At 36.9% G+C, this 13,844-nt stretch overlaps 1 protein-coding gene across 1 annotated transcript in view; it reads left to right on the forward strand.

Moving 5' to 3' along the window:
• The window catches only part of RPS6KC1 (ribosomal protein S6 kinase C1), a 181,254-nt gene that overhangs the window by 43,308 nt on the left and 124,102 nt on the right, over positions 1-13,844 (forward strand). Inside the window, 1 exon segment of the mRNA XM_047704503.1 lies at positions 6,042-6,135. Within this exon segment, the coding sequence (XP_047560459.1) occupies positions 6,042-6,135 (94 nt within the window).

Raw genomic sequence — 13,844 nt, forward strand, 5'->3', positions numbered from 1 at the left:
TGGCTCACTTGGTTAAGCATCTCACTTTGGCTATCGGGTGAGTGTCTGACTTTGGCCCAGATCATGATTCCGGGTCCTGGGATAGAGTCCCACATCAGGCTCCATGCTTGGGGGGAGTCTGCTTCTTCCTCTGCCCCTCTCCCTGCTCATTCTTTCTCTCTCTCCTAGAAAGAAAGAAAGAAAAAGAAAGAAAGAAAGAAAGAAAGAAAGAAAGAAAGAAAGAAAAAGAAAGAAAGAAAACTAACCTGGTTTTGTTGATTTTTCTGTATTTTCTATTTCGTTTTCCTCTATTTCATTTTATTGATTTCTATTCTAAACTTCATTTCCTTCCTTTTGCTTGCTCTGGATTTACTTTGCTGTTTATCTAATTATTTAATTCCTTGAAGTGGAAGTTTAGGTTACCGATTTAATATATTTCTTCTATCTAACATAGGCATTTACAACTATTAATTTTTCTTTTAGCACTGCTTGAACCTCATCCCATAACTTTTTATGCTTTGTTTTCATTTTTATTCAGTTTAATGCATTTTTAAATTTCTTTTGTGATTTTTCTGTGGACCCATTGGCTTTTTAGAAAAATGTTCCTTAACAAATAATCCTAAAATTTGTATGGAACCAGAAAAGATCCCAACTAGCCAGAGGAATGTTGAAAGAGAAAACCAAAGCTGGTGGCATCACAATTCTGGACTTCAAGCTCTATTACAAAGCTGGGATCATCAAGACAGTATGGTACTGGCACAAAAACAGACACATAGATCAATGGAACAGAATAGAGAGCCCAGAAATGGACCCTCAACTATATGGTCAGCTAATCTTCGACAAAGCAGGAAAGAATGTCTAATGGAAAAAAGACAGTCTCTTCAACAAATGGTGTTAGGAATATTGGATAGCCACATGCAGAAGAATGACACTGGACCATTTCTTTATACCACACACAAAAATGGACTCAAAATGGGTGAAAGACCTAAATGTGAAACAGGAATCCATCAAAATCCTTGAGGAGAACACAGGTAGCAACCTCTTCGACCTTAGCCACAGCAACTTCTTCCTAGAAACATCGCCAAAGGCAAGGGATGCAAGGGCAAAAATGAACTATCGGGACTTCATCAAGATAAAAAAGTTTTGCATAGCGAAGGAAAACAGTCAACGAAACCAAAGACAACCAACAGAATGGGAGAAGTTATTCGCAAATGACCTATCAGATAAAGGGCTAGTATCCAAAATCTATAAAGAACTTATCAAACTCAACACCCAAAGAACAAATAATCCAATCAAGAAATGGGCAAAAGACATGAACAGACATTTCTCCAAAGAAGACATCCAGATGGCCAACAGACACATGAAAAAGTGCTCCACGTCACTTGGCATCAGGGAAATACAAATCAAAATCTCAATTAGATACCACCTCACACCAGTCAGAATGGCTAAAATTAACCAGTCAGGAAATGACAGATGTTGGCAAGGATGCAGAGAAAGAGGAACCCTCCTATACTGTTGGTGGGAATGCAAGCTGGTGCAGCCACTCTGGAAAACAGTATGGAGATTCCTCAAAAAGTTGAAAATAGAGCTACCCTATGACCCAGCAATTGCTCTACTGGGTACTTACCCCATAGATACAAATGTAGAGATCCGAATGTTTATAGCAGCATTGTCCACAATAACCAAACTATGGAAAGAGCCTAGATGTCCATCAACAGATGAATGGCTAAAGAAGATGTGGTCTATATATACAATGGAATATTATGCAGCCATCAAAAAATGAAATCTTGCTATTTGTAACAACATGGATGGAACTTGCGGTATTTTGCTAAGCGAAGTAAGTCAATCAGAGAAAGACAATTATCACATGATCTCATTGATATGAGAAATTTGAGAAATAAGACAGAGGATCATAGAGGAAGAGAGAAAAATGAAACAAGATGAAAAATGAAACAAGAGAGGGAAACCATAAGAGACTCTTAATCTCAGGAAACAAACTGAGAGTTGCTAGAGTGGAGGGGGGGTGGGAGGGATAAGGTGGCTGGGTGATGTACATGGGGGTGTGGGGTGCTATGGGGTGTGCTGGGAATTATGTAAGACTGATGAATCACAGACTTATACCCCTGAAACAAATAATACATTGTATGTTTAAAAAAAAAAAAAAAGAAGAAAAAGGGAAAATATTCTTTAATTTCCAAATATTTGTTGATTTCCTAAAGTTTCTTTTACTGTTCATTTCTAGTTTTCTTGTGGTCATGGTCAGAAAACATGTGTTGTATGATTTCAGTTCTTTTAAATTTATTGAGACCTGATTTATTTCTTAGCATACAACCTGTTCTGGAGAATATTCCTTGTGTGCTTAAAAGGAATATATATTCTGTTGTCAGGTGGAATTTTATGTAAATTTTAGTTAGCTCAAGTTAGTTGTTAGTGAAGTTTAAGTCTTTGGTATCTTTGCTGATTTTCCGGGTAGTTATTATCAATTACCGAGAATGAGGTATTGAAGCCTCCAGTTATTGTTGAATTTTCTGTTTGTCCTTTTATTTGTTAATGTTTATTTATTTTGGGGCTCTGTTGTCATGTGCATGTATATTTATAGTGGGTATAGCTTCCTGATAAGTTGATTTTCTTAGTTTTATGAAATGGCCCTCTTTGACCTGAGTAGTATTTATTGTCTTAATGTCTATTTTGTATGACTTTAATATATGTTTTGTATGATTTTAATATAGACCACTGTTTGTTTATTTATTTTTAAAAGATATTTATTTATTTTTTTGACAGACAGAGATCATAAGTAGACAAAGAGGCAGGCAGAGAGAGAGGGAGAAGCAGGCTCCCTGCTGAGCAGAGAGCATGATGTGGGGCTTGATCCCACGACCCTGAGACCATGGCCTGAGCCAAAGGCAGAGGCTTTAACCCACTGAGTCACCCAGCCGCCCCTAGACCACTGTTTAAAACGACTGCTCTAGGTCTCTTTTTGCATGGAACCTTTCTTTTCATTTTTTGGCGGCGGGGGGGTGGGTGGCTGCAGCAAAGCAAGGTTTATCGAGTGGTAGCAGAGTGATAGCACAAAGCTCCCAAGGAGGGAGGGGACCTGAGAGGGTTGTCGCTTTCATTTCAGTCTTTTGCTTTCAGTCTATTTGTGTTATTGAATCTAAAGGGTATCTCTTACATGCACTGTATAGTTTGATCTTTTTTCTTTTTTTTTTTTTTTTTTGGACCAGTCTCAAAATTGTTGTCATTGATTAGCATATTTAGTCCTTTTATATTTAAATATTCCATGTTGCTATATGTTATATATTTCATTTTTTTTTGTTCTTTTGTTTCTCCTTTATGTCATCTTTTGTGTTAAATATTTTTTAATTGTACTATTTAAATTTCCTTTTTATGTTTTTTAAGTTATATATATATATATACATATATATATATGTGTGTATTTTTTTTTTAAAGATTTGTTTATTTTAGAGAGAATGAGAGCTTGAGAGAGTGAGCAAGCCGGGGGGAGAGGGGTCAAGAGAGAGGGAGAGGAAGAATTTCAAGCAGACTCCCTGCTTAGGGCAAAGCCTGATGGAGGGCTGGATCTGACTACCCTCATATTATGTCCTGAACTGAAATCAGGAGTTGGACACATAACCACTGAGCCATTCAGGTGCTCCTTAAGTTATATTCTCAGTGGTAGCTCTAGGGATTCAAATAATGCATTTTATTTACTTATTTATTTATTTATTTATTTTTAAAAAATATTTTATTTATTTGACAGAGATCACAAGAGACAGGGAGAGAGAGAGGAGGAAGCAGGCTCCCTGTGGAGCAGGGAGCCCGATGCGGGGATCGATCCCAGGACCCTGGGATCATGACCTGAGCCGAAGGCAGAGGCTTTAACCCACTGAGCCACCCAGGCGCCCCTCAAATAATGCATTTCAATTTATGACAACTTACTTGAAGTTAATTTTAATTTAATTCCAGTAAAATATAGAAAGTTTGCTCCATGAAGCACTATTCACTTCTCCTTTTTTGTGTTATCATATGTATCTCTCAAATATATTATAAACCCAACAGTACAGTGTTATGATTTGATGTCTTTTAAAGAGAATAAAAGAACATATATTTATATAGCCTTTTATACTTACCCTCATATTTACCTTTTTTGGGTGCTCTTTATTTGTTCAGGTGGATTTGAATTATTGTATGTTGCCAGCTTGAAAGATTTCCTGGAGTTTCTTTTTTGTGCATATAAGGCAGGTTTACTAACAACAGACTTCCTTAGTCTTTGGAAGTGTTTTTGTTTACCCTTCATTTTTAAAGAATAGTTTTTCTGGGTATATGGAATTACTGATTTTACTGTTTCTTTTAAAATTCTGAATTTATCATTTCAGTGCTTTTTGGTTTTCATTGTTCTGTATGAGAAGTTGTTTGTTACTTTCACTGTAGTTCTGGTATAGAAATCTTTCTGTTGTGGCTTTCAGAATTGCCTGTCTTTCAGTAGTGTGACTCAAGGTATAGATCTCTTTCTGTTTATCCACTTAGAGTTTATTTTCTTGTATTGGTAGATTATTATTTTTCATCAAAGTTTGAAAGTTTTCTGCCTCATCTTTCAAAAATTTTTTTCAGCTTTTTTTCTCTCTCATGACTGGTACATGTAAGTTGGTATGCTTGAGAGTATCCTATTTATAGCCCTTTGATTCTCTTTACTGTTAATTAGGACTTTTTTTCCTGTGATTTTCATTTTGGGGAGTTTCTATTGATCTTTACGTTGATTTATTCATCTTTCTCAAATCTGTTGAATTTTGTTTCTGTGCTTTTCAAGTTATGATTTCCATCTGGTTCTGTTTTTAAAATGGAGATTCACATAACATAAAATTCACCATTTTAAATAAGTATAAAGTTTAGTAGTGTTTAGTATATTTAGAGGGTTATGCCACCATTTTCATTGTCTAATTCCAGAACATTTTATCACCCCATAAAGAAATCTTGCCTATTAGCACTTACTCCTCCTTCCCCACTTGCCCTAACTCCTAGCAACCACTAATATATTTTCTGTCTTGATGGATTTGCTTATTCTGGACATTACAGAAATGGAATCCTACACTATGTGGCCTTTTGCATCTGGGTTCTTTCACCTAGCTTATGTCTTCAAGGTTCATCCATGTTGTAGCATGTGTCAATGCTTCATTCCTTTTTACGGCTAAGTAATATTCCATTAGGTAGATATGAATGTGCCACATTTTGTTTATCTATGAATGTGCTGATAGACATTTGAATCATCTCCACTTTTGGCTCTTATGAATAGTGCTTCATTTGGTTCTTTTTTATAATTTCTATTTATTTATATTTGCTATTTCATGAATCATAGACCTCATAGTTTAAAAAATTATTTAATCATGACTTCCTTTAATTATTTAACATATTTATAAATAGCTGCTTTGAAGACTAGGGCTTGTAAGTTCAGTATCTTTGCCCCTTCAGAGTTGGTGCCTGCCGATTGCTTCCCCTCACCATCCCCTGTGTGTGGAGCACACACTTTCTTATTTCTTTATATGAATCATGTTTAGAGCAGTTTAGTTTACAGAAAAATTGTGCAGAAAGTATAGTGTTTTCAGGGGCACCTGGGTGGTGTAGTCGGTTAAGCTTCTGATTCATGATTTCAGCTCAGGTCATGATCTCAGGGTCGTGAGATCCAGCCTGCTGGGCTTTGTGCTCAGTGCAGAGTCTGCTTAAGTTTCTCTCTCCCTCTGCCCCTTCTGCCTGTGATCATGCACACATACTCTCTCTCAAATAAAAAAATATTAAAAAAAAAAAGGAAAGTACAGTGCTTTTCTATGTCCCCTTTCTCCTTCACACATTCCCCTATTATTATTGACACCTTGCATTGGTGTGGTACATTTGTTACAAATGATGAATCAATAGTGATATTCTTATTTTTAAAAAACAATTATTATCTAGTTCAACAGATGCATAGTTTCTGCAATCCTTACACATAATTGAGATAATATTGTTCATTTATTACTCATTTTTAAAATACTTTCATTAACAATGAAATACAATTCCTCTCCTCTTTTTAGGGTGGAATAATTAATGATGGTTCTGAATTGATTGGTCCTGCTGAAGCTTATTCGGATTCCCTCGTTGATAGCTTTCCTGAATGTAGTACAGAAGGTAGGATATTTTGATTTTTTTTCATTTCATGGTTTCAGTTGCGACTACAAATCATATTTGAATTGCAAAAGAATAGATGGCTATAGGAATTTGAGAGTATTTCACCAATTCTAAGATACTTTTTTCTTTGCATTTAGTATCACTGATATGCACTGCTATGCATGATATTGTGTTGATGATATCTTACATTTAATTGACAGCTTTTTTCTTTCTTAGTGATATTAAAATAATGATTTATCCTATAATCAGTGGCATATTAGATTTGATGAAATGTGGTATAATGAATGTTCAGAAGTTGTATTGTCTAGTGTTAAGAATATTTTGCTAGGGGGACCTGGGTGACTCAGTGGGTTAAGCCTCTGCCTTTGGCTCAGGTCATGATCTCAGGGTCCTGAGATCAAGCCCCGCATCTGGCTCTTGACTCAGCAGGGAGCCTTCCTACCCCCTTTCTCTGCCTGCCTCTCTGCCTACTTGTGATCTCTCTCTCTCTGTGTCAAATAAATAAAATCTTAAAAAAAAAAAAAAAAAGATATTTTGCTAAAGTTTATTTAGCAGCATCCGACTTTTAGACAATTAATTTTAAGACTGGCTTTAAAAGTTTAGTCATGGGGTGCCTGGGTGGCTCAGTGGGTTAAGCCTCTGCCTTTGGCTCAGATCATGATTCCAGGGTTCTGGGATCGAGCCCCGCATCGGGCTCTCTGCTCAACGGGGAGCCTGCTCCCCACTCTCTCTGCCTGCCTCTCTGCCTACTTGTGATCTCTGTCTGTCGAATAAATAAATAAAATCTTTAAAAAAAAATAAAATAAAAGTTTAGTCATGTTCCTAGAAAGAACAAACCTCGGGCAGTTTTAGTGTTTTTAGTATGTTTTTGTAATAACATGAGTTTAAACAAAGCAGTTTTGAAATTTTAAACACTTTAATTCAAGAACGCTTCATCTCTTGTTTTATTGCTTTGTTAAGCCATCCTTGGATTTTCATGGAGATTTAAAATCTATACATTTTGGTCTTTAAATTTCCTTAGCTAGTTTTATTCCAGGGAGGATTTTGGAATTAAGAAAGAGATTTGGAGACATGGAGGGAGAGTATTTAATATAGGTAATTAGATTTGTTTGAGGAGGCTTGGGTTTGTTTTTATATAAAAGTAAAATCATAGACTACATATTTCGTGATTTCTTTAATGGATAACAGTTTATGGTAGAGGAGGATGCTGAATATGGGAGGTAGCCATAATCTCATTTAAGTGATGTGTTTGTAGGGATATGTACTGATGTCATAGATCAACAGACACATTGATACGGATTTATTACAGTAACTTCCCATCTTAATTTGATAGGAGTAGCAAGTTCCCATTCATTGTGTAGGTTGGAGCATTTAAAATTTGGTTCTCAGGTGTCTTGTTAGTGTAATAGGTAGTATGTCAGTCTCATAAAATTTTTCTTTTGTTGCCACCACTTGAGAAATGATTAGCTCTTATTGTGTTTCATGGTGGCTCCCTCTGACTTAAAAACGAAGTCCATTCATTTATACCTAGTGTTTTGTGTAATGTACAGGGATCGCAGGCCCAGGGATTTCCATTAGGTCCTCAGTATCTTTGACTCTATACTGAATCAGCTAAGGTCATAGGAAAACACTGCTGACAGTAATTTTCCTCTATAGTCCAAATACCTCTTCTTTGTAACCTGTTTTGATCTTCAGGTCCTTGCCAGGCTTTGAAAAATCTCGTCCCTACTTGGGGTCCCAGGGGGATTCTGTTGTTAGAGCTGGTTTCTTTGGTAGGTAACTTTATCTGGGATAACCTGATCTGGCTGTTGCCCCAGAGATACTCTTTTCCTGAGAAAGAGGGAGAGGGTATCTTCTGCCTGTAGATGTGCTGATTTGGTGACATCTAGTTGTGGACAAATAGACAGATTTGTAGGAAAGTGTTCCGTGAGGAGTACAGTTCTTGGAAATTGTAGAATGTTTTTTAGTTTCTCTCTTTTTGGGTTTTGTTACAGGAATCAAAGGTGGCATGATTTGGGGATGGCTATATTCTTTCGAGTTCTATAATAAGCCTTTTTTATAGTAGGTGTGAGTCAGCTATGGTGGGAGATGTGTGTTTTAGGAACCTATTTTAGTGTAAGGTCATCAGGAATGGGATGATACAGAGGTTTTTTGTGCTTTGTTATCATCTGGAAGAGAAGGGGAGGAGCATTATTATAAGGAATGTGTTTTCTTGGGGTGGTGTTCTAAAATATGGGAAGCAGTTCAGGGTTAAAATGTGACTGTGGTAAAAATGTGGTTAAAAAAGATATTACCTAAAGCTAGGATGAGTTTGTAATTTATTGTTCAAAGTGGGACACACACTTCTGAGACGTAAAGAGGATGCTTTAATAAGTACAGTGAGACCACATGCATACACCAGGACCACCTCTGGCACACCGGGATGGATGGCGTGGGCCGCCCTACCTAAAGCAGTTGTTTCCGGGTTTGCCTTTGAAGTTTTGAAAAGATGGGTTTTCCTTGGAAGGGTTTATCTTTTAGGAATATGCTTTTATGAGAGAGACTGGGGGCAAACTGGAAAAGGCTTACACTACCGAAAAGTAATGCTGGCATTTTATCCTTTCTGTGCTTAGTTCGGTTCTCCTGCTGTATTACCATCTCTGAAACCTGCTGTGACCCATGAGGAGTGCAAAACATGGACCTAGAAAGGCTGTTAATGCTTATGTTTTTTACCCTCTCCTTTTAAAAACCTTTATGCCCGACTAATGAATCCTGCTGAAAGACACCTTGTTGACAGGTACAGATCAGAGTGTCAGACAGCTTGCAAATTCATTATTTTATGAGAGGGGAAATGACTTTTAAATATCATGAGATTGTCTGGCATACTGGGTAAGTGGAGATATACTTTCCTACCAAAAGGTCTGCAAACCCCCAGACAACCAAGGGAGAAGGTCTCTCCTAGCAAGAGCGGAAAGCTGGCAGCTGGCCAAGCCTCACAGGTAATGCAGGGAAATGGAGGGTTGTAGAGGGATGTGGTGGCAAGTGCTTGTGGTTTGGATTTAGAGCCAAAATGTGAGGAGGTGATTCACTTCATAACAACTCCTCTGAGTGTAGTATTTTAAATGGTGTTTCAAAGGTGTATTCATTTTTCATACTTGTGATTTAGTCTGCCAGTGGAATGTGCCAGAGGGGCAAATCTTAATATATAGTCTGTGTTTCAGTGTCCTTCAGTAGAGTTAGAATGACATGGCAAGTATATCTCCTCTCAGAGAACAGATGTAGAGGCTAAGTGATCGTTATTTTTATTAGTACCGTAAAAAGGCAATCAACAGGTCTTAATTTACCTTGAAGGAAAGTTTTCTGAGGGAAACATAAGGAGCTGGATTAATGTTTTTTTATTTTTTAAACTATCATTATTTGATAGTAATGGGATAGAGGAAACCCCTTTAAGGTTTTATAAAACCAGTAATTTGGTAATTAACTGGTAAATATATTTTATCTAACATGAAATTGAAAATTACAAAATTATTCAGTAGGTTTTAGATAAAAAGTTAATATTGTTTTACGTTTTTAAAATGAAATGTTGGTCACTCTTTATCTCCTTTGTCCAGAGAAATTAAACTATATATATATATATATATTTTTTTTTAAAGATTTTATTTATTTATTTGACAGAGAGAAATCACAAGTAGGCAGAGAGGCAGGCAGAGAGAGAGGAGGAAGCAGGCTCCCTGCTGAGCAGAAAGCCCGACGCAGGGCTCGAACCCAGGACCTGGGATCATGACCTGAGCCGAAGGCAGCGGCTCAACCCACTGAGCCACCCAGGCGCCCCTGAACTATATATTTTTTTAAAGATGAAAGAAGATTGACTTGATTGCTAACATCTTATTTCCTTTTTAAACTTGCATCTTTTCATTTGGTTAAACTTAGCTATGCAGTTACTATGACATTTGTGGAAATCTGGCCAAAATGGTGCATTGGAATTGAGCTTCTTGACATGTTTCTCTTATCTGTTGGCCTGTTTGAAGGATGTAGGTTGCTTTACTGCCATGCTGGCCTTGATATTGGAGCCTTTGATGTTGGTAGACTCTCATCTGGTAACCTTTGTCATTTCCTCTCCCTAATAGGTTACTTTGCAATTATGGAAGGGACATTTTCTAGGTGTGTGCACCAAACAAGAGAAAATAATTAGGTGATCATAACCACAAATACAAATTGAGAGATCAACTTCTTATGTGTAGATCTTAAGAGTGAATGTTCTTAAATGTCTCCTGGGGTAGCTGGGTCTTCTTCTTCCTCTTTTTCTTTTTCTTTTTCTTTTTTTTTTTTGGTAGTAAATTGTGGGTTAAGAGCTCCCTGGGGTTCAAATGTAGCAATTGTAGACATAAGAAAGTATCTTTTTTTTTTTTTTTAAGATTTTATGTATTTATTTATTTGTCAGAGAGAGAGCAGGCAGAGGCAGATAGAGAAGCAGGCTCCCTGCCGAGCAAGGAACCCCACATGGGACTCAATCCCAGGATCCTGGGATCGACCCGAGCTGAAGGCAGCAGCTTAACCAACTGAGCCACCCAGGCGTCCCATAAGAAAGTATCTATTAAGCTGTCTTGAGTTAGCCGTTTTAGAGTAAATGAGGTGTACATTGCTGGTCTGTATAAGTGATCTCTGAAATCACTTTCAGTTCAAGATTTGTGTTTTTATTTGATGGCGGGGTGATAATTCTTTCCATTAAAGCATGAAGATTAAACTGTATTAAACTGAATAATGTTGATTATTTTTAAACTGTTAGGGGAGACTAATTAAAAGGGTATATAGTTATTTACGTTTGAAGAAAATCTTCTGTGTTAATGTACCATTTTATTATTATTATATTTTTCTTTTTATTATTTGTGTTATTTTCATTTAGTTGATTTAAAGTCGATGCTTTGAGGCAGCATCATTTTAAAAAGGAATATTCTTCAGTTGATTGGCTACTTAATAGCGTAAATCTTTTTTTTAGGCAGACTTCAAGTCTGTGCACTACATGGAAGTGGTGTAAGATGACAAAATACAGAAAGCCTAATTAAAAGTAATTTAAAGTAGAATTTAGTGCAAACATCCACTAGGTGGTGCCATGAGAACTCTAAATCTTGTTATAGGAATGATTGTAGGCCCTCCTGTATTATGAGAATATTCACTTTCAAGTTCCTTTTGCTCTTAAAGTGCTTATCTACTTATGTTATTCATTGTCCTGTATTAGCTGAATTTTCTCTGGTGAGGGAGCTTAAAATAAATAGGGAAAGAAGAATAGATCATTATTCTCAAGAAAAACACAAATGAGAATGTGTTACTGTATGTGTACATGTAAAACAAATGATACAAATTATAACTATTAACTCTTAAAAACCCTAGGGCTATTGAGGATAATGGTAGCTATTAGGATGTTAGGGATTGGGTGGGGAAAATTTTAAAAATATGATATGTCACGGGAGGTGTTTTAGAGTAGAAGGAACATTAAGAATGACACAGATAAATCCTTTATTCCACAATTAAAAAATTGGAATTTCAGAGAAGTAAAGACATGTGTCTAAGGCAGTCCAGGCATTCTCAGTAGTCGTCAAGAATTAATAGAAGTATATTTCGAAAGAAGAGATTTAATTTTATGGAGAAGGAGGCAGTGAGAATACATACTTGGTATAGAAAGCTCAGTGTGAGCTACTTGTATGCTGGTAGCAGGTCTGATTTGCAGAGAAGATTATGGAGAATAGCAGCATAAAAAGTTCATTAGGTAGAAAGGGAAGCCAACTCATAGATCTTTGTTGCTCACGATAAGATAGCAGTATTATGGTTGTAATTTTGATTGATGTGTTGTTTTCTGAGGTCATTCTGTTTTTCACCAAATATGCAGTAAATATACTGGTGCTCTTTTCATAAATTTTCAAGGGTAAAGCAAAGACTTGTCCCCAGGACATTATAAAAATGTGAAACATCAAAGGAATGGTACTTTTTCGTAACAGTAGCTATTTCTAAATGGTAAGTTGGTAATCAAGTATGGGAGTCTTAATTGGCATTAAGTTTTAAGTTTACGTTTTCACCTAAGATCATATTAATAAGGGCTTGTTTCTTAATGGAGATTGATGTGTATGTCTTCTGTTTCAGGGTGACCTTTGTTCTGCTGGCTAGATATTTTGCTTTGTGTGTGAAGCATGAGTCATTGCTACTAGGAAAAGTAGAAATTCCCTTTCGTTGAGTGAACCTCAGTGCTCAGTGAAAGCTATCAGCTAATAATAATGAGGCCATGTATTTTATATATAGTTGACCATGAGAGACCACCTGTTGTTCTAAAGGAAACTGATCTCTTTTTGCAGATGGTCTTCAAATACAGATTTCTGATAGTTTATAGTATAAAGATTTATTCTATAGCAACTCCACCTTTTCCCCTGGTGCCTGTCTTTCAGAGGTGGTGTCCTAGACAGATTTCACTAGACTGCCCTACTCTGAGCAGTTCAAAGCACAGAAGGTGAGGGTAGGTAGGTGAACTGGGATGCTATAGAAACCCCTCATGTCTGTAGCTGCTTTTTAACCGGTCACCTGGGGCCCTCTAATAGCCCTGAGACTTAAATCTCTGTGATATGAACCTGGAGGCAGAACGCTTTCATAGAACCTTTGACTCTTCCCCCTCCCATCTCTTCCCCAAAAGGCTGAGGTTTTTGTCTTGATGGTGTTGGTGAAGCATGTACCTTTTACTCTCATGATGGCTCCAGAGGGCCCCTTTAAACATGGATTGACTTCAGGTTGGTTTAACTTTTGACAAAGAGTCTCTGACTTGTCAATTGTTACCCTGCCTTATCTACAATGTTCTTCCTACTCACCCTGAGAACCTCTTACTTGTTGGCTGCTCTCTGTATCTTATTAACTTTCTTTCTGGGTTTTTGGAAGCTCGTTCCCACTTCATGTGATATTTATATGGAGCTTTGTATAAAACAGGTTGAATGACAGGACTGGGATTTCAAGCACTTTATTAAGTAGATGTATTAAGGTTATAAGGTGAACAAACTAGGTTCTGAGTGCATGTGTAAGTAAATGGTTCCTTGCTGCGGTGGTGAAAGGGGAGTGTTCTTGAGTTGGTTGGGACGTACTTCATTGAGAAGAATGGGGTTCAGAAGTTGCTTAAATGCAGAAGGAAAGATTTCAGAGAGTACAAGAGGGTGATTAGTTGCAGTGTATAGTTGCGATATGATAGAGTTGGTCTTTTCAGATCTGGTAGGATTTTTTTTTTTTGGTAGGGTGCATCTTAGGAGGAGAATTAAAGGAAGAAGATAGGCAAGGAAGAAATGTCGGGGTTAGTCTGTGTCAAACAGATCTGTCTATAGTCACTTCTTTCTTCTCTCTTAAGTTAGGAATTCTTGGCATTGGCTGCTGGATGATTCATACGGGCCTATATTGTATAAATTGTATCTGTATAACATAGATTTATTCACAAACTTCCAGTTTTAGCCCTCACTGCATCTCCTTTGAAATCCTTCAGATACCGAGGCTTAAGAGCTTGCCATCCTAAAGGAATGTGGTAAGAGTCAACCTGTAATCTCACCGTACAGGGAAAATTATTGTCCATATTTGATACACTTCTCTAGCCTTTTCCCCTCTGATTTCATTTTAAAATTGGAATTATAGTATATGTATATACTGCTTTACAGTTTGTCGTTTTTGCATCATAGATAATAAACACTTTAGTACTAAGCATTCTTCTGTAA

Source organism: Lutra lutra, chromosome 15 (assembly GCF_902655055.1).
Source record: "Lutra lutra chromosome 15, mLutLut1.2, whole genome shotgun sequence".
Classification (NCBI taxonomy): Eukaryota; Metazoa; Chordata; class Mammalia; order Carnivora; family Mustelidae; genus Lutra; species Lutra lutra.